The following is a 20,776-nucleotide window of genomic DNA, read 5'->3' as shown; positions in this document are numbered from 1 at the left end:
GCCAACAAGCCCGTCTCAGGCAGCTGGCCACAATGACTGGTGTGGGAATGGGCACTGGACCCAAGACCGCCAATGACAGTGAGACCCAGGACTTTGGTTGAGTCAGTTGGGAGAGGAGCACACTGTTGCCATGGTTACTTGGGAGATGGTACCTGGAGCTGTGGGTGGCCGATTTATCAGATCTAGGGGGAATCTGCCCCAGACTGGAGCCACAGGAAAACAGAGCTAAGAGATGGCTACAGACTGGATTCTGATCACATCACTTGCGTCCCTAAGATGAGTATTAACCCTGATTTTTCCATTATGAGTCAAGAAATTTCTGTTTTGCTCAAAACAGTTTGAGTCAAGTTTCTGTGATTTGCAACTGAAAGAGTCCTGACAAATACGTCCACAAACACGTGACATTTCTTGCATCCTGGGCAGTTCATATTGCTTTAGTTTAGATTTGGAAATAGGATCAGGAATGTTTGGAGCTAGTTCACCCTCCTACTTGGTGCAGGAATCTGCTGTATGGATGGAAGATCCATTTGGATTTTTGGTTAAATACCAATGTATCAGAGGGGTCACTTCTATAGAAATCTGCTCAGCTTCTTTGATTTCTCAAACCATTGAAAAGTTTTTCTTTTGTTGGACCCAAATCTACACCTGTGAAACGGCTATCAGTGCTTTGTTTCTGGAGGAACACAGATAGAGGCTGCTCCCAGACTGGCCTCCATCCTTCCTTCCACACCCTCACCCCTTCTCTAACCCAGCAGGGTCCCTGACTTCTGTAACTCAGGTTTCCATCTGAAAATCATGAGTTGTGACTTCTATGTTTGACTCTATCACTGATACCTTTTTTTGTTTTGATTCCTTCTGCCCCTGAGTTTAACAATGTTTAATAATGACATTTAATAATGCTTAATAAAGTTTCTTGCCTTTCTATCCTTTTCTTCACAATTCCTACTGCTACCACCATGGGTTATGACCTTATTTCTTTAGGTGTGACTGTATCAATAATCTAGCATGGTCTTTTTTGTCCTCCCCTCTCATTCCAGAATAATCGCTTTAAAATGCAATGTAGATTGATTGTGAAAGTGAAAGTCGCTCAGTCATGTCTGATTCTTTGTGAGCCCATGGACTATACAGTCCATGGAATTCTCTAGGCCAGAATACTGGGGTGGGTAGCCTATCCATTCTCCAGTGGATTTTCCCTACCTAGGAATCGAACCAGGGTCTCCTGCATTGCAGGCGGATCCTTTACCAACTGAGCTATCAGGGAAGCCCTGTAGATTGATTGTACCCTCCTTCAAACTCTAAACTATCCTTCTGCTGTTTATTTTGTTTTTTAAAACTGCATTATTTATTTACTTTTGGCTGTGCCGTGTCTTCGTCGCTGTGCGGGGCTTTTCTCTGGCTGTGGAGAAGGAGGGCTCCTCTCTCGCTGCCCTGCGCAGGCTTCTCTTGTTGTGGACCACAGGCTCTGGGGCACACGGGGTGCAGTAGTTGCGGCACTTGGGCTCTAGAGCACAGGCTCGGTAGTTGTGGTACGTGGGTTTAGGTGCTCAGAGGCATGTGCTATCTTCCTGGATGAGGGACGGAACCTATGCTTCTGCATTGGCAGTTAGATTCTTTACCACTGAGCCGTGAGAGAAGCCCCCCTTCTATTGTTTGTTAAATTAACTAGCACTGGCATTCAAGGCCCTCTGTATCTGTCCTCCCTCCCTTCTCAACATTTCTAATTGTAATTTCTTCCATGCCCATATGCTTTGCATTCTGGTAAGAGTTATCTGCCCAGCCTAGGCTTGCTAATCACTGTCTCATAGGCATGCCTTGTGTCCCAAACCTCTTCAGTCCCTAGTCGTCCTCTTCAGTATTGATTAAGGTTGGTTTTTCATACCTAACTCAAATCCTTCTTGCCTTACCAGTTTAGAATGACCCCTGATGCACCAACTGCAAATACCACTAAGTTGGCACTTAGTTATACACTAGTTTCTCAGCCTCAGCTTATCACATGGTCTATACCAGCTTCCCACTCCTCACCCCTTTCCCACTGCGGGAAGAAGCCTTCACTATCCCTCCCACACTGAGGTCTCTGCCCAGGGAAGCTCTCCCACCCCCACTCCCTTCCCTGCCTTCCCCACCCCACTCTGTTCCACTTCCCCTCCCCTCTGCAGTCCCTAGTCATGGAGGGACTCTGATTAGCCCCTCCACACCTTGAGCTGTCTCTCTTTATTTTGAGTTAGGTGTCTCTCCTAGACAATTTAAAATATACAAAATCACAAATACACAAAACAAGAGCTTGACTGGGCAGGGCTTCCCTGTCACCCTATGGATGAGCAAAGGACTGACATTGTCGTGTACCCACTTCACTCAGGGAGTGCAGCGGGGCTTTCCAATTCTTTGGACATGAATTGTGGTTACGTGCTGGGCTTCTTTCTTGAAGTGGCTGAAAGAAGTACAACCATTCAGTCCCACCTGGTCGCCCTCGGTTTTGGAAGCAGAGGGATGAACCAGGTGTGGGGTAGCAGGGCCCTCTCCCCTCTGCCTGGCCTGGGTGGGCATCTGGGGCTCTGATCTGCCTCCTCTGTCTCTCTCCGTTCCCCTCCCATGGAAGTCCAGCTGCAGGCTCCCCTCTAAGCCCGGGCAACCCCATCTAAAGAAGGAGAGGCCGCAGTCACTCACCCACGTAGAAGTACTCTGGGGACTTGTCCTCCGAGGAGAAATCCTTCATGGAGCCTCCAAACCGAAACCATAGTCCAAAAGCAATGACAGCCGACCCTGCCAGCTGAAAGGGAAACAGCCTGTGTTTACAAGGGAGGGGAACATGTGTGTATGCTCTGGGAGACTGGGGGCTGGCAGAGGGGCCCCTGAAAAACCAGCTGGACCCCTCTTCATCTTTCATATAGTGGGGGTGGAATGATGTGCTCAGAGTCCCCAACCCCAGGTCCCTGATGGGATGTTAAAGCTGGGCTCTCCTGATTCCAAGCTCAGAGTTTCTCCCATTCTGTCAGGCTGCCCTGCGATTACGGGGCAGGCACAGTCTAGCCCAGGATGCTTCTCAAAAAGAGTTCCCACAACAGTCCCCCTGGAAGCTATCTGCTCCTTGTCCTATTGTTCCCTGCTGGGTACTCTGGACTTCCTCACCAGCACCACAGAGAGAGGTCACCAAGAGCAAGATGAACTCCCAGACCTGGGGGACACCCACTTTTCTAAATAGGAAGAAAACACGCCAACCTCAGAACCCACCCACACCTCCTGAGTGCACAGTGCCCAGTTAGAGAGCCGCTTTAGAAGCATCTAGAACCTGTCCTGCCCGCCCAGGCCACCATGGTCACTGCACTGCCCCGCCTGAGGATGGTTCTGCAGGAGGGGAAACTGGCCGGGGTTTTTTTGTCTCTTTCTTTCCTTTTTTTGGTTGCTATTTTGGGTTTCCATGGAAAGCAAGAAAGGAAAAAATAATTTTCTGAAAAAGCCTGGTCTGTGTGCCGTGTGGCTCATGGAGAGGCTGAGTGGCTGGCACAGGCGGTGGCTGGGCAGGCTGGCGGCTGCTAGACTCATTGCCTGCTTCTCTGCCGCTGTGAGGGCTTCTGTGAGGCTCCGCACCGGTCTGAACGCCCTCCCTGCCACTGCAGGGCTGTCCCAGCGGGCCCCCGCCATGGCTTCCTCTCTCTCCACAAACAGCCATCTCGAATTTCACTATATCAGTTCAACAGTTACTCACTGGCACCTTCTGGACTCAAAGCACCAGAGGAAAGTGAGCAGAGATGTAAAAAGAGCCTCCTGGTTCGGCCAACCCATCCGGTTAGAGCTGGGCTGCCTAAGCCATCCCCGAGCCATTAGTTCAGAGGCTGCCCGGCCCCAGTAGGGCAGAGCAGACACGGAGGCAGAAGCATCAAAGTCAGAGACAAGGAAAATGACGTCAAAGTCGGGGTCAGAGCCCTATTTATACAGGGTCCTTCTGTGGGCTCTCTGTGAAGGGCTGGGGCTCTCTGACTGGGTTTATATGAAGACTTTATCTCTTTTCACCCCCGTTCCCTTGGTGGCCAGCTTCTTCAGTAGAGCAGCATGATGTCTGCAGGAGGAACTGGAGGCGCAGAGTTCTACCAGCTGGACTCTCTGAGGTGGAACAACTAAAAGTTTCCAGTACTTAGAGGAAAGCATTAATTGGATAATGTGAGGGACAGCTAAGGGAACTGGGCTGCTCGACCAGCTTTAAAAGATTTTTGCAGTTTAAAAAACATTAGCAAGGCATGGAAAAATATTTAAAGGAGTACTGTTAAAACATTAAGAATATTTTTCTTTGGAAGGTAAAATTACAGGTGACTTTTCTCTTTGCACGATCCTCTCGAAGTTTTGTAGGTGAAGCAGGTATATTATAAACTTAAAAGCCTGATATGGTAGTTTATCTCATCAATCCAAAAAAACTGGGGTGAGTTTTCTTGGGCTGGGCTTTAGTTTGGGAGGAAACTGGCTTTGAAGATCATTACTGTTTCTCGTACAGGGAAGAGAGTGATGCCCTTTGGGATAGCCCTGTCCTCGGGGTGCTGCCTGGATGGCTGTGTCCAACAGAACCTCACAAGCAGCCCTGCCCGCCCCACCTCTGCAGCCACTTGGTGGAAAGAGTTTCCAAACACAAAGCGAAAATCTATTGACAGAGGCATCAGGCCAAGGCTTGCAGCCACCGAGCAGACGGTGGAGGAGGTGACTGGTCCCAGGGACACCCTACCACGAGGCCACATTTTTGGCATCTCTGTACACAGGCTCTAATTTATAGCCGTCTGGGATCATCCTCCCAGACGGAATACATTTGTCCGCTTCTGGCACAGATGTGTCTGATGCATAACGGAAAATTAAAAGAGAGGTTGCAATTTAAAACCCCAGGGCCAATGAGGAAAAAAATCTGAGCGTGCTCATCCACGTCCCCCCACCCCCAACCCCAAACCTAGGGTTTCCTCCTTGGGTCCAGGAAACTGTGGGGGAGCTGGGTGTCGTCACTGTGGAGGGAATCCTCCCAGCATGCCGCCAGGTTGGGAACACTGTGGGTGTGAACCAGGTCAAGTCGTAGGCTGCTCCAGATGACAGCTATGCCTGCTTTGGAAAGTGGTATCAGCTGAGATGACACAGTCCTTTGGTCCTTTATAACTCACCATTTTTGTAAGACTTAAAATACTCTGTGTTCACTGGGCTTTGGTTGCTCTACCACATACCTGAAACTGCGTGAAAATAATTCGCATCAAGTCCAGTGCAGTCAGGGACAAAGTGAGCAAGTCTAGCGTCAGTAAGACCCATCGCTCGGTGCCTCCCAAACCTAGGAAGAGATGTCTCACTGAGTGAGCCTCTAGGCCTACATTTTAACCCTCCTAGACAAATCCACCACCCCTCGCACAATGCCCCCATTCTCTGTCCGTCCTTTGCATTCAGTCACAACACTGCACCTCAGCCAACGTGGGGACAAAGGCTGCCCTCATCTCTTTTCCTTTCTACATATCTTTCGAAGGTAACTATGGTCCTGACTGGGTACCATGCTAAGCATCAAAGAAGCAACAATGAAGAAGACAGTCTGATTTCCAGCGGGTGCTGGTGGTAGAGAATCCGCCTGCCAGTGCAGGAGATGTGGGTTCGATCCCTGGGTCAGGAAGAAGATCCCTTTGGAGGAGAGCAACTCAATCCAGTATTCCTACCTGAAGAATCCCATGGACAGAGGAGCCTGGCAGGCCATGGTCCATAGGGTCGTAAAGAGTCAGACATGACTGAAGTGACTTAACACACATGCAGTCTGACATGGAAGATAATCCCATAAACTAATCAATGTCACAGGATGCAGGAGTGTGCTCCATGGGACTGCATCACTACTCAGGGATGAGACCAAACTCTGACGCCCGGCTGTCAGCAGAAGACATTCCATTTTGACTTACATCTTGAAGAATGAGTTAGGGGAGCAGGGAGGGACTGCAGGCAGAGGGAACAGCTCGGGTAAGGGCTGCACTCCCTTATGTGGAACCCTGTGCTGGAGAGAGAGAAGCTTCTGGGGGAAGTCAGAGTGTGGAGCTTGAAACTGGATTTACAGCACGTGGCTCATGGCTTCTACTAAGCTTGCTACCATTGTGGAAAGCCTGTGGCAGGGTCTTGAGGGGAGGAGGAGGTGGAAGCCTTCACTTTGATGGGGACGAGTGCTGTGTGATGTCAGACACAGTGAGGAGCCACATGTAGCGACCTGAGTGGCTGAAGACCAGATTGGGATTGCTACAGGATGGATGAGGTGATGGGCAAGGACCATGAAGGATCCACTCTCTCAACCAGAGAACTTTGCTGAGGGCTGCTCTGCATCCAGGACCAGTATCACTCCCCATGCCTTTGCAACAATTGCCATTAGGAATGTTGTTTTTCCAGGAATGGACTTTTTCATACAACAGCATGAGTAGGGCTTGGACGTTAATCATTTAATAAGTATTTATTGAACATCTATTGTTGTTCAATAGATGTTGAGCCAGGAGGCAAAGATTCACCAGATAAGGAAGATCTAGTTCCTTTTCCAGAGGATCTCAGGGGATTGTGAGAAGCTGATCCTGCCTCTGTGGCCCAAGAGAGACTCTTAACGCTGTGGGTAAGAATTCCATCAGAGAACCAGCCCCTGAGAAGACACCGGATGTCATCATTCTTTGTGTTGCCATTTCTTTTCTGAGTACCAGTTGCGCATTAAGCACTCAGAGAATGTTATGCAACAGGATTTTGAGGGCAAAAGTGTGTGCACTGTTTAAAAAGAGGACAGCAGTAAAATAGAGAAGATAGAAGTGAAAGAAACAGACAATGACATATAAATCCTCGCCATTAGATCAGGGATCACCCGGTACAATTACATTGTGCATTTTCACGGACAAGTTATTTCAGTAGCTAACTATATTCTGTAGAGTCTGCAGGACAAAGTTGCAAACTGTAAGCATGTCTGTGGAGAAAGTGCGTGTTTTAAAACTAAAGTAGCAGGGGATAGGACTACAGATTTGATTAGAAAACTTTTAATGCAAAGTGGATGGACAAAAAGTTTTCTTTTAAGTAATGCCCATCTGCCATAAACAAGTCATTTAACATGAAGCAAAGCTTGTTAGTGGATTTCAACTGTATTGTTCTGTATTTATTTCCACTTTCCTGTGATTGCTGATGAAAGGTTCTATCTTGAGGATATATATTTTTACTTCAGAAATTATTTTTTCATGGATCAAAAGCATGGTTCTTAGGAAGGCACTAATTGAAGGGATGGACAGTGCTGAGACAGAAAAATGCATATATTACCCCCCAGGCCTGGGTCCTCCATTTTGCTTAGCTCCCCTTGACTCCCACCCCCACCTCCAGCAGAAGGTAGCCATGCTGACCACAAACAGCAAATACATGCTACTCTGTTATCTGATGACTAAATCCTCCAGAAAAAAAGCATCACTTAGGGATGTTCTCAGACAGTTCATGTGCTTTTCCCTAGATGGGTGTGTGGGCTTAGTTCAGTCACGTCCAGCTCTCTGCGACCCCGTGGACTGTAGCATGCCAGGCTCCTCTGTCCATGGGATTCTCCAGGCAAGAATACTGGAGTGCGTTGCCATGCCCTCCTCCAGGGAATTTTCCCAAACCAGGGATGGAAACCAGGTCTCCCGCATTGCAGGCAGATTCTTTACTGTCTGAGCCACCAGAGAAGCCCAAGAACACTGGAGTGGTTATCCTATCCTCCAGGGGATCTTCCCGACCCAGGAACTGAACTAGGGTCTCCTGCATTGCAGGCAGATCTTTACCAGCTGAGCTACCAGGGAAGCGCCTAGATGGGAGACGCTGTAATAGTCCTCAGATGCTCTCTCTAGTCACACACAGTTTCTTCTCTCACCTGGGGACCCTGCTCTTGCTATTTTCTTGGCTTAGAAAGCTTCCTCTTCGCTCCACCTGGCTCATAGCTTTCAGCTCTGACGTCACTTCCTCTAGGAAGCTTACCCTGGCCTACGTATGTGCCTTCCTCCATGTCTTATATAACCATTTCTGTTTAAATATTTTTGTAACTTAAAGAAAATTAAGGCCTGAGCTGTATGAGGGCAAGCACAGCGTCTACACTGGAGTGTCCCAAGCTCCTCATCCCTTTCCCTTGAACAACCAGCTCCGAACAGACATCTGTTGAGTGAATGAATGGAGGGCCTTCTTCACAAAGGTGTCATTTAGGCTGTGCTGTGGACTGAATTGTGTCTCCCCCCAATTCAGACACTGAAGTCCTAACTGGCCCTCACTGTGATGGTGTTCGGAGGTGGGGCCTTTGGGAGGTGATAGGGTTAGACGAGGTCATGAGGTGGGGATTCCCTATAAGAGATATCAGAGCCCTCTCCTTGACATGGAGGATGCAGGGAAAGGCAGCCGTCTGCAAGCCAGGAAGAAAGCTTTCATCAGGAACTGAACTGGCGGATACCTTGAACTTGACTTTCCAGCCTCCAGAACTATGAGATATAAATTCCTGTTGTTTAAGCCGCTCAATCTATAGTAATTTTTTTTTCTTTATGGTGACCTAAGACAGGTTGATAGGAGCAACTGTGGACAACCTCCTTCACAGCCCTCCAAGGGAATACTTTCAAAGTACTAATTTAATTTCATCTGCACCTGGGGAACACTGGGCAGACACCTCAGATGGCACTGTGTGAAGACACTGTTGAGTCTACCCAGCATAACACTTGCCCACAGAAAAATAATTAGAGCAGCTAGTATCAGTTCTGTGTCTTTCCAGCCTGTAAGGATGCATGCCAGGCATCAGGCATGAACACAAAGAATAAATCTATATACACCTTTTACAGGCAGAACACATGAAGATTTAACATAATCATGGCAACACACACACACACAGCACCCTTAAAGGAAAGAATAAACAAAATGAATTCTGTATTTCTAGTTCTTCTAGGGTGAATGCCATTGTGTATCTACCTACCCAACTTGTTGGCAATTTTCTTCTTCGGGATGACGTCACACAAAGCAGAAAATGACACTTCAACCCTAGAGATTTCATTAAAAGCTTTTAAGCTAATACTTGCTCTTGAAGGCAATTCTCAGCCAGATGGAATCATGTAATGAACACTCATAATTCTTCATCTGATTGCAAACCATATTAGGAAACCATAAGGGTAATGGAGTTTCATCCTTTTAGCAGGCAAAAGTCAGAAGCACATTTGCTCTAGAGGATGATACTAGTTTTCTCAAAGAGGAAAGCCAGCTCCCGAGATTTTCATCCTATTATGCAGTGAAAGCAAGGCAAGGATTCAGATGGCACTTTCTCAAAACGAAGGATTTTGTCAGAAGAAATTCAAGAGCCAAATGCCATATGACATCCAGGCGAAACCACCTCAGAGGAAGGTTGGTGTCCTTGCTTCCGCATCAGGACCAGGTGAGGTGGAATTGGGATGCAGGATGGGGGCAGTGGACGAAGACAGGGCTGTTAGCTTGGAAATGCATGGCTGTCAGTCTGGAAATACACTGGTTAGATCCCAGTGTTTCTGATTTCCCACATGACTTTCCTTATAATGATTTCATGAGAGCAAGCTCATGCTAAGAAATTCCTGAAAGACTTCCTTCAGGTAAGGATAGATTTTAAAATCAATGCTTAATTCTCGGTACCATAAAAGGGTGTCTGTGTGTGTCAGTTGCTCAGTCATGTCCGACTCTTTGCGACCCCATGGACTGTAGCCTGCCAGGCCCCTCTGTCCATGGAATTCTCCAGGCAAGAATACTGGAGTGGGCTGTCATTCCCTTCTCCAGGGAATCTTTATGACCCAGGGATTGAACCTGGGCCTCTTGTGTAGCAGGCAGATTCTTTACCATCTGGGCCACCAGGAAAGCCCAATGGAAGGATTCTGCCATCCAAACTGCGACAGACTGGGACATTATCTATCTATCCAGAAAGACAATCAGGCGATATAATTGTGTTAAACACATCTTCTTCTGTTTGTTTAGGTTGTTATAGGGTTAACTGGTATGGATCAACCGACATTGCTGAAGTTGGGGGGATGCTTTGCACAAAATAACTGGGGAGACACTAAATTCAGGAGAGGAAGTTGAGCCAGGATGAAAAGCTTCCTCTGAATGATAAGGAAGGTAACTTAAATAGAGATAGGCAAAGTTTATTCAGTGGTTGTACATACTGCATTTTTCTAAAGAAGTATAAGGCAAAGGAGAAGGGAGATCCGTAAGAATTAGGAGACAGATGATGGTTATATGGTTTTCTTCACACATTAAAACAAATGCCACAGACTACTGGCTAATGATTCCAATGAGCAGATGGCTTTATCAAATGAAGATCAAGTACAACTAAAGTAAAATCCAATCTACCAAGCTACCAAATTGATTTAAACCCAATGTCCATCTCACATGACCTAGAGGACCAGCTCCAGGAGGACAAAAGTGGTTTTTTGGATGTTGTCTGAACTTCCTCCTACCAGCATCTAGCTGGCTTCATCCCAGACTTGCCTCTGAGTAAACATGTAACATCTCATCTGTATGGAGCTTCACACAAGCAAATTGAATATTTCCTTATTGAACAGTCCACAAATGGAATATTAAACAATACTTATTTTATGGCCTAATATTTTACAAGGTAGTCTGAGAGAACTACTCGAGCATATAGACAGGTTTCTTGAATATCAACCAATAATAACAATCTTCGCCCAGTTTTAGTTGTTACAGAAAGACAATGGGAGGGGAGAAAAAAATGTTTCAGGTAAAATTTACATTAGATTGGAACAAGCCAAAACACGTTTTTAATTTAAAAAATTAGCTTGAATGGAACCCAGTAGGAATCATGAGTCTTGTATTCTAGAGAGAATTTTCTTAACAGCTATTTGACCAGAACTTATTTGGGGTCAGGAAGGCAGACAGCATGAGGCCATTCACAGGGGGCTAGACAGATACAGCTAGGGCAAGGAGAGACCACAAGGGCTTCCTGAGGGAGTGGCAGCAGCTTCCAGGCCCATCCTTGCCCCACTGGGGGGCTCTGTTGTCCCTCCCCATTCCCTTGGCCTAGTTTATAAGCTGACGCTTTCCCAATCACAATTACAGCGGAGAGGACAGGGGTTGGCACACACTTTGGAACATTTGCCAACTGCTCTTGTAGAAAACTTCACCTCTTCTGAGCTTTCAGACTGAATAATGATGCACTTGGACAGGTTAGTAATAAAAACATCCACTTGTATACGCTGTGTTGTCGAGGAGCTGCAGCAGATAAAAATGGGGGTTCTAGGCATCCTGGGTTTGAATCAAGCTCTGTCACTTACTAGTCCTGTGACCTCAGGCAAGTCTCTTAACCTCTCTAATCCTCAGCTTCCTCAGCTGCAAAGTGGAGGTAATAATAATGCCTCCCTGAGAGAATTAAACGACTTCATCTTACACACTGAGAACAGTGAATGCCCAGCACTTATGATTATTATGGAGGGAGACTGACTAATGTTACATTAAAACTGAAAACTTAATCCTACTCAAGATAGGAAATACTGTGGCCATGATTCTAATGACTTAGACCTCTGCTGTCTTCCTCTACTAATTTTTACTTTAGCTCTCTCTGTAACAGCTGGGAGTTTTCTAAACCTCTACACTAAGTATGTCAGGGCCCCTTTCCAGAAGCTATGTTCCACCTCTCTCTTTAGCTTTAGTTAAGATCCAATAGAGAAAAGCATGAGAAGATGACTTATGAGAGAAAGAATAAATTAGGCTAGAGCTGTCCAGTAGAACTTTCTCCAAGGATGTAAATATAAGTGTTCTGCTGTCCAATACTGCAGCCATTGGTGACCCATTGTCATTGAGCACTTGAGATGTGGCTAGTGTGACTGAAGCTGAATATTAAATTCCTTTTAATACTGGTTAACTTAAATGTGAAAAGCCACATGTGGTTAGTAACACAGCCACCATATTGGAGAGTGCAGAATTAACATGCTCTAGAATTAACATGCTCATCCCAGCTTCAAACTTCTCTCCTTGTCAGTCTGTAGACTTGGAGTGGTTAAGAGGGTAGATGCTGGGGCCACACACAGAAAGCCAGCTCTGCAGCTGGTCAGCTCTGAGGCCCTGGAAAAGGCTCTGAACTCTCTGTGCCTGTTCCCTCATATGTAAACTAGGGGTGACAATAGATGCTGTTTTAGAAGGTCATTGTGAGGGTTTAAAGAAGTTAAAATAGAAAATATGCATGGGAAAGCAGCTATCACATAGTTTCCATTTATATTTTGTTGTTCAGTTCCTCAGTCGTATCCAGCTCTTTGCAACCCCATGGACTGCAGCACGCCAGGCTTCCCTGTCATTTATGTAATGTTTCATATTCTTCTTCAAGTTTTTGCTTACTGAAATTAATTTTAAACACTATCGCTTGATATCAATATGTACCCTTTATCAATTCCCATCTTGCTTTTCCTCTGCCTTAAGCTGATCAGAGGTATTCTCAACTTTTCCCTCTTTCTCCCATATGCCAGAGTGTTTTATGCATCTTTTTTGTATCTGCATTTCTGGAATGCATCAAGACAATCAAACACTGGATGTAATCTCTCTGTTCATAGACTTCACATTTTCCAAGTCTGCAGCATTTATTATACCTTACATTCCAAGTGCCTTCATAAGTATGTCTGGTGAAAACAGCACAGTGTTTAAAATCAGAAGACCTGAGTGTGAATCTTGCTTTTGTTCCTCTTTAACTCTTTGATCCTAGACACACCATCTACTGTGTCTCCCTTCCAGCTTCCACATCTGTAAAATGGGGGTTACATTATTTCATGGACTGTTGTGATTCATGATCAAATGGGTCATGTACGTAAGAGCATTTTGTAAGCCAAGGCATCATGTGAATGTTATTTTTGCCCATAAAAAAAATTCAAACAGGATAAAAAAAAGCAAGCCAAGGTAACCCCTATTCAAATCTGTATGATGCGCTCTCAACCTATCTGGTCATCCCATCTTACCCACTTCTTTTTCAATTCCTTCTCCTTAATTCCCCTAGCAAGAATGACATGACGGTTAGTGTAGTGTCACTTGCTTTAGGAGAACAGCCTTGTTGTGATATAAATTGTCAGTGGTAAGGTGGGGGATAGAAGTTATGTTCCTTTTTGTCACGCATGACTGGAGACTCAAAGATACTGCATTTTCTGAGATAACACAGTGAAATGCCAGGGACAATGGACAGATGACCTCCTGGTAACTGTAGAAACCATCAACGCTCAATGTAAAAGAAAAATCTAAAAAGAATAATGGTAGAGAGGTAACTGGAAAAAGAACTGCCACAAGGAAGCCAGATAAGCAGGCCAAAAGGGAGGACGCTCCCTGCCCCATTCAGAAATGAGAGCCACCAGGGCACCTTTGATCTCTTAGGGCCACACCTAAACCAGTTGTTCTCAAAATGTGTTTCCTGGATCAGCAGCAGCAGCAACATCTGGGGGCTTCTGAGAAATGCAGACCTACTGAATCAGAATATTTGTTTGAACAAGATTCCCTGGTGATCTGTATGCACATTGAAGGGTGAGAGGCACTGATCATGGGGTTTGCCTATTTCCACCCATTGGGCTCAGAAGCATGACAGGGAAGAAACAAGCAGCCGCCAAGCTGGTGTGCATTACCCAGAGCCCTGTCAGTGACGCCTGAAGCTCCTCCAGGTGCTGAGGGATGGGAGGAGGAAGAGACCGGCACGGCGCACCCAGGCCCCGAGGAGCAACGACATGAGAGAGATGATAAACTACACTCAAAGGCACAAGGGAGTGCGGCTGATGATCTGACTAATAAAACAGAGAACTAAGGAGAACCTGCACAGGGAACTCTACTCAGCGTTCTGTAGTGACCTAAATAGGAAGGAAATCCAACAAAGAGGTGATGTGTGTACACGTGCCGCTGATTCACTTTGCTGGACAGAAGAAACCAACGCCACATTGTCAAGCAACTATACTCCAATAAAAAGTTAATTAAAAAAAAGGCTCAGTGAAGCACCATATAAAGGCGTCTTGAGTGTCTCAAGATCAAGGAATGTATCTTAATCATTTCTGAATGCCCAGCACTTGGCAGGGTGCTGGGCACACGCTAGGTGGTCAGCACATATTTGCTGAGTGACTAACTGCAGGGGAAAGAATCTCTCCTTTTGACTCCAGGCCTTCAATAAGCTACAAGACTCTTGCCACTTTGCTTGACTGGTTGGACTTAGGACACCTGCTTCCCACTTTTCCTTACTTTCACGAGTCTCTTAGATTCTGGATTCCACTTTCCTAGTCTTTCCTGTCTTCTAGTGTTTAAACAGGATTACCACTAATCTTGTCCTAGTGTTTACTATGCACATGTACCATACCTAATACTTTACATTCACTTACTCTTTTATCTGCACCAAAATCATAGATTGATGTTGGTACTTGATTAAGTCCATTATATAGATGAGAAAAGCCTCAAGGAGGTTAAACAGCTTACTCATCAAGCTTCCCTAGTTAGTAAATACTATGGCCAGGAATAAACTCAATGAGATGCAAGTATCTACTTTCTAGGCTTCGAATCCGTGGATGCGAACTGCCATGCTGCCTAGACCTGGCTGAGGTCTGTAAGACTACTGGGACGATAGCTCTTGCTTCTGCAGGCTGGCCCCTATTATAGGGCCCTTGCCTCTCCCAGCAACACTGGGTGCCCCCTGTCATCCACAACAGGGGAGGCTGGCAGCTGGCACTCTCTCCTCACCTTGACAGAAATCAAAAGTGGAGACGAGGACTTCCCTAGTGACACAGTGGATAAGAATCTGCCTGCTAATGCAGGGGACACGGGTTTGATCCCTGGTTTGGGAAGATTCCACATGCAGGGCAACTAAGCCTGTGTGCTGCAACTACCGGAGCCCGAGTGCCTAGAGCCTGTGCTCTACAAGAGAAGCCACCACAGTAAGAAGCCTGTGCATTGCAGCTGAAGAGTAGCCCCTGCTCACCACAACTAGAGAAAAGTTCATGCAAAGCAATGAAGACCCAACACAGCCAAAAAAAAAAAAAAAAATTACAAAAACATTAAAGATTAAAAAAAGCAGAGACCATCCGACAACAGGGCCGAGGAAATTCCTAATCGCCTTCTGGGGTGGTCTACCTTTGGGGTGGATCCCAAAGAATACTTTCTTCAGGTATCGTTTTTTTTTTAAACAGTTTTTCTGATAGGTGGTACCTCTGAAGTTACTATTTGAAATAAGTTTGGGAAAGAGGAGGAGGCAACCTCTGTGATCTTTGGTGGAGTCAAACATCTTTGACTCTCAAGCCCACAAGACACAGCCCTTCTTAAAAGGACCCGTTAGACATCACCAAGTGAAACCCCAAAGCTGCATTAACAACAGTGAGAAGGAAAGGGGAGCAACTTCAGACAAGCCATATATGGCATCGGACTTTTGACAAGGAGTGGTCTTGTTTCCTGTTGGTTGGCAACCCTGAGCAGCTCACACAGCACAATGATAGGAAAACGCTGAACACACAACAAACCGAGAAATAAACAGCGCCCAGGTTTTTTTTTTCTTTAAACCAACACAAGTGGCTTGTTGGATTGTGGTGTTTTATTTATATTGCTATGCAACGGAGGGAAAAAAATAAAGGTGATTTCAGTGAAATGCATGGAACTATGCCATGCTATCTGATTGTAGTATCCGAATTTAGACACGACAGATGTTGGGAGGGGTTACGTGTCAGACATCAACCGTGATAACAAATTAAATTAGTGGGGCTCAGGGCTAGGTTTTACTTTTGTTTTGTTAAAATTCAAGGGTGAATACAGTCAGCAGCCCTTGGCCAGGCTCTGGTGGGATCTAGTTGAATGTTTATAAAATCAGGAGCACCACCTAGGGAAACTTTAGCCAAGCAGCCAGAAGGAGGTTGCAAATCCATTTGTCAAATTGCAGATCACAAAATATACCCCACCCCCGCTTGCCTATGCTCCTGCCTTCTGGTGAGTTCCTGACAGGAAAGGAAGTGCTGCCACCCAGGGGGACCTCAGATGGGCAGGCACACGAGCATCTAAGAGTGTGTGTAAATATTATGCTTGAAGTCCCGGCAAATGCCTGTCCTTCCAGGAAAATTCTCCCCTGCTCTCTCCCCCTTCCCCAAACTTCCCACAAATCCTCCAGCCAGGAAAAAACAACATAAGAAGCTAGGGTGGGGCTTTTCTGCAGTCAGGTTCCCTTGGTTACAGTGAAGGTAGATACTTAGACTATGTATCCCAAACAATCACTTTCCTCTAAATCATTAGGCGCTTGTTTCAAGTCCCCCCATTCCCTTCAGTTGTACAGGTATAGACATGGGAGAGCCACCTGTCCCTGGTCCCCATTCCTCGTGGAACTGAGAGTGAGCAAGGCCCCACTTCCCCTCTTGGGCCCAATCTGTGCAAAGAATCAATCGACAGGTAATAAGTAGAAAGGGTCCTCCAGATAAAGTTGACAATTGATTATCTGTGCAAATAGCAAAGGCCATGTATATCAAGTTCTCGATTCATTAATTCTTTCTACGGGTGCATTCTGTGTGCTGAGTACTATTAGGCACTAGAGATATATTTGTGAACAAGGCAGAAAAAAATTTTCTGCTCTCAGAGCATTCTAAGTTCTAGTGGGGAAAATCCACAAGTACAAACTGAGAAGCTAATGTGTAAATGAAGACAAGCTGCAAGTTCTTTGGCAGCAAACATACACACTTTTCCCAGATATTAAGGGACTCTGGGGAAAGAGGGCTAACTTTCATTAATGCTTTCTGTGTGCCAGGCACTTAATAATAATATTAAAAAATTGAGCACTTACTGTATACTGGGCTCATGGGAAGGTGAAATCAAATACTTTATGTCTTTCCTTTTAATCCTCTCAACAACTCTTACCCCAATTGTTCAGCTGAGAAAACAAGGCTAGAAATAAGAATAACTTGCTCAAGCACACTCTGCTTGGGGTCTCTGCACTTGAACCTGATCCCTTTGTCAGGTGCCACTCTCACTCTTGCTCTGTCCTTCTGCTGGGAATGGTGGTGGTGTATCATCCCCTCACCCTTGTCCACCTCCAGTCTACCAGTCCTTCTAAATTCAGCTTAAACATCACCTTCTTCAGGAGAATAGTTCCAACTCATCACTAACGCTATGGACTTTTTAAAAAATTGCTTACTTATTTATTTACTGTGTGTGTGTTTCTATTTATTTATTTGACTATGTGGCATGTGGGATCTTAGTTCCCTGACTAGGGATCAGACCCGTGTCCGGCAAGTCCCTGCACTGGAAGCGTGAAGTCTTAACCACTGAACCACCAGGCAAGTCCCTCCTGTGAACTCCTTAATTAGATAAGATATATAAAAGGCCATGCCTAACCCTAGTGGCTAACACATGGTGGGCATTCAAGCATTGCTTGTTCCTACCTCCCTTCCTTCCTGTGTCAGAGGTGTGAAATTTGTCACTTGATTATATACTGTTGTGTTTGTTGTTGCTCTATATGCCTTGGTCATTTCCTCAATTAGATTAGCAGCTCAGGGAACAGTATTTTTATTTACAAATATATATGTGTGATTGTGTGTGCATATAGATATTTATATTTACATATATGCTATTTTTACAAGTCTCATGTAATGATGGTTTAACAGTATGATTCTCAAACTTGAACATGCATCAGCATTTCCTGGACTTGTTTAAAAAGATTGCTGGGTCTCTCCTCCAGAATTTCTGATTCAGCAGGACTGTGATGGAACTTAGAATGTGCCTCTCTGACAACTTTCCCGGAGGTGCTCTGGCTCAGGACTCACTTTGAGAACAGCTGGTTAACTACGTGTACCACAGTGCTCAGAAGCATGAAGGCTGAGTTGGAGGCCCACCTCTGCCTCTCATTAGCTGTGTGACCTTGGGCAAGTGGACCTATTTGTGCTTCTGTTTTTCCTTATTTGTATAAATGGGGATAATAATACTATGCACATCCAGGGTGTTGTGAGGATTAAGTTAATAATGAACGCAATGTGTTTAGCACTGTCTCTGACACAATGAAAATGCTCAATAAATGTTGCCTATTATCCCTGGAAAGGCTGGCATGACATCAGGCACTAAATAAGCTGAACCCAGTCTAAGAATTCCTTCTCAGGCTTAGATAAGACCTCTTTTAAGCAGTCAGAGTGTCACTGAAGCGTAACACTTATAATTAACAGCTTTAAAATTAAGCCAGACTATTACAAAGTACAACGTAAAAGGCCTTTAGGAATGCCCCTCCCCATAGTATGCTGGATGCAAATAACCAAGTGTACAAAAGCCATGTGTAATTTTAAAACTCAGGACTGTCTATGGGGTACCTGCTTCACACCTTTCCCTGCTGAAGGATGCTGAGGATGGCAACTTGGCCTCTGAGAGCTTGGAACTGCTGGAGTCACCTAGGCCTCTGGGCTTACAAGTTGGCAGACACCAGTGGAGACCATCTTTCAGTAATTAGTTGGTGTCATGGAAGAAAAGATCCCCAGAGTAGTCAGGACAGTCACCAACCTCCTCTATCCTAGTTGTTTGAAAGCCCTTAGTCCCCTGCTGCTCCCTCCCAGCTCTAAGAACTTCTTCACCCAAAGCAGGATCTATATTTTCCTTCAGGGTCTATCTGAGCAGTTAGAGTGGCTGGCAGTCCCTTGAGGAAGCCCAAGAAGGAATGTGCACACAAGACAATTCTCAGACCTTGTCTCCTAGTCCTTCAGGGCCTCAGACAGAATATCTAGGAATTCAGGGATGGTCTAGCCTTAATCTTGTTCCAGTAATACGGGAGACAAGGGTCGTGGCCCTATCTGTGAACAATATTAGTGAACCACTAATCCCTGGAATGTTGTTCATTCAATGCAAAGTTGAATGAGATCATCGCTGGGAGCAGTAGTATTTTGCAAAGCCTGCTGGCAGGGCGTTGTGGGGTGGTGCTGCCGCCCCTTGGAAGCCCCTCCCTTCCTCCCATTCCCTTACAGAAGAACACAACCCCTTCCTTCCAACCCAGCGGTACCCTCCCCTAAAATTCAGAAAAAGGATGACCTCGCCAATATCACTTCCACTGCTACCCCAGATTTCCCACATATGCCCACCACGGCCAGGGGCTGTCTTCACACACTCTGGATGGGGCACCACCTCTGGCAGTCCCCGCGCCCTGGCCAGGCCCGGGCTCCAGCGGAAAGGCAGAGCGAGAAGGGGGTGTGTGCACTGGGGTGGGGGTGTGGGGGGTGGGGTGGGGTGCGGGGTGCGTGAGGGAATCTGGAGGTAAGGAGAAGCTGGTGTCCCCGCATCTGGTGTCATCAGGCTCCAGATGAAAAGCAAGGCACAGAGGTTCTTCAACGGGAAGAGCCACACGCACGGGGTCTCTCCGCTTCTCACCATTTTTCGTTGCTCTATCTCTCTCTCGTTTTTCTCCCCCTCCATCCCTCTCTCCCTCCCCCCCACCCCCTTTTGTCTGCCTTTTTCTCACCTCCGCCTTTTTGAACACCCAGCCTTCAGAAGCCTTCGGACGCCGCAGCGGTCAGCTCCCTGGGGACCCCAGCCCTGCGCCCCCACCCAGCCCCCTCCCCTGCCCGGCCCTCTCCGCTCCGGGTCTCACCCAGAAGAGCAGGTTGAAGCCGAGCAGCAGGTACTTGATGCACCGCAGGCCCCCGCGAAAGCGCCCCATGCTGCGGCCCCGGCGGCGGGATCCGGAGTCCCCAGGCCCGGACTCGGAGCGCCGGGAGCCGGCGGGGAGGGGGCGGAACGCGATGGACCGTGGGCGGGGCCTGCGGCGGGTGGGGCCTGCGGTGGGCGGGGCGGCGGGCGGGGCGGGAGCCCGCACCGGGTGAGAGGATCACCGAGACCCCGAAGTCCGCTGGCTGGCCATGGGTGGGGGCGCCGCGGGCCGGGGATCGAAAGACCAGAAGGAGCGGGTACCCCGCTCTCCCCCGGAACGAGGGAAGGCTGCCTCCGTCCCTCCCCAGGCCGGGGGAAGCGCCCCGCAGGCGCGCGGCTCGCGGTGATTATCGGAGCATCTGCGAGAAAGGAGCGTCCACTGGGAACCCGAGACCCATTTAATCAGCGCTCTGTGCAGACTCATTTGAGGCTTGCGGTGATGGTTGAGAATAAGGACACGGCCCTGGTGGCTATGGAAACCTGGGAAGGTGGCCTCGGGTAGAAGAGATAAGTAGGACCCAAGGCTGCCCAGAAGCTGTCAGTACCCGTCGCGGGACACCCGGCCCGGGGCACCCGGATCCCAAGTTGTGGTTTCCCAGCGACTTGCCAGCGCACAGGCCGCGCGGTAGCAGATTCTGGGAGACCCTCCCTCGGCTCCTCCCGCGCTTCTCCAGAACTCTTACCTTAATAGGCAAGAACTGGGAGAAGGCGCGGGATGAGGCTTTCCTGCGTCCAGAAGGTTGTTCCCCACGCTGCACGGCCTGGCCTGCGGTGAGGGGATCAGACAACCCGGGTCCTGATGGATTCGACAATAGAAGCCTTTGGAAAGGAATGCAAAACCTCAGGGATTATTGTGATGTGGTGATGGGAGAAAAGCGGGAGCAGGTTTTGTTTTGCTTTGTTTTATTAATATAAAACCGCTGGTGGGGAAACCAGGCTCCCACTCCCATTGACTAAGTGTCTGCAATATGTGGTGCCAGACAGTACGGCGGGGGCGACAAGAAAGTGTGAAATCCAGGGAGCCTATGCATTAATTCAAGTGCCTCTTATATACCAGGGATAGTAGCAAGCCTCAGGGACGCGACAATGAGGAGACAGCCAAGCCTGGCCCGATGACTCTGGTGGTAGCGACAGGTCTGTGAATAAATAGTTATAGCAAGACGAGGGCAAGGCTCTGGTAGGCACCTACTAGCCT

At 47.2% G+C, this 20,776-nt stretch overlaps 1 protein-coding gene across 1 annotated transcript in view; it reads right to left on the bottom strand.

The window, feature by feature from the left end:
- Positions 1-19,674, bottom strand: part of TSPAN2 (tetraspanin 2) — a 40,388-nt gene extending 20,714 nt beyond the window's left edge. Inside the window, exons 1-2 of the mRNA XM_043459964.1 lie at positions 19,523-19,674; positions 2,665-2,767 (exon numbers count right to left, since the gene is read on the bottom strand). Coding sequence (XP_043315899.1) covers positions 2,665-2,767; positions 19,523-19,591 — 172 coding nt within the window. The 5' untranslated portion in view covers positions 19,592-19,674. The remainder of the gene's footprint in view (positions 1-2,664; positions 2,768-19,522) is intronic.
- Positions 19,675-20,776: the final 1,102 nt, after the last annotated feature.

Source organism: Cervus canadensis, chromosome 2, assembly GCF_019320065.1.
Source record: "Cervus canadensis isolate Bull #8, Minnesota chromosome 2, ASM1932006v1, whole genome shotgun sequence".
NCBI classification, from domain to species: domain Eukaryota; kingdom Metazoa; phylum Chordata; class Mammalia; order Artiodactyla; family Cervidae; genus Cervus; species Cervus canadensis.
Note: the sequence above shows the minus strand (reverse complement) of the source record. Positions and strands in the feature narration are given on the sequence as shown.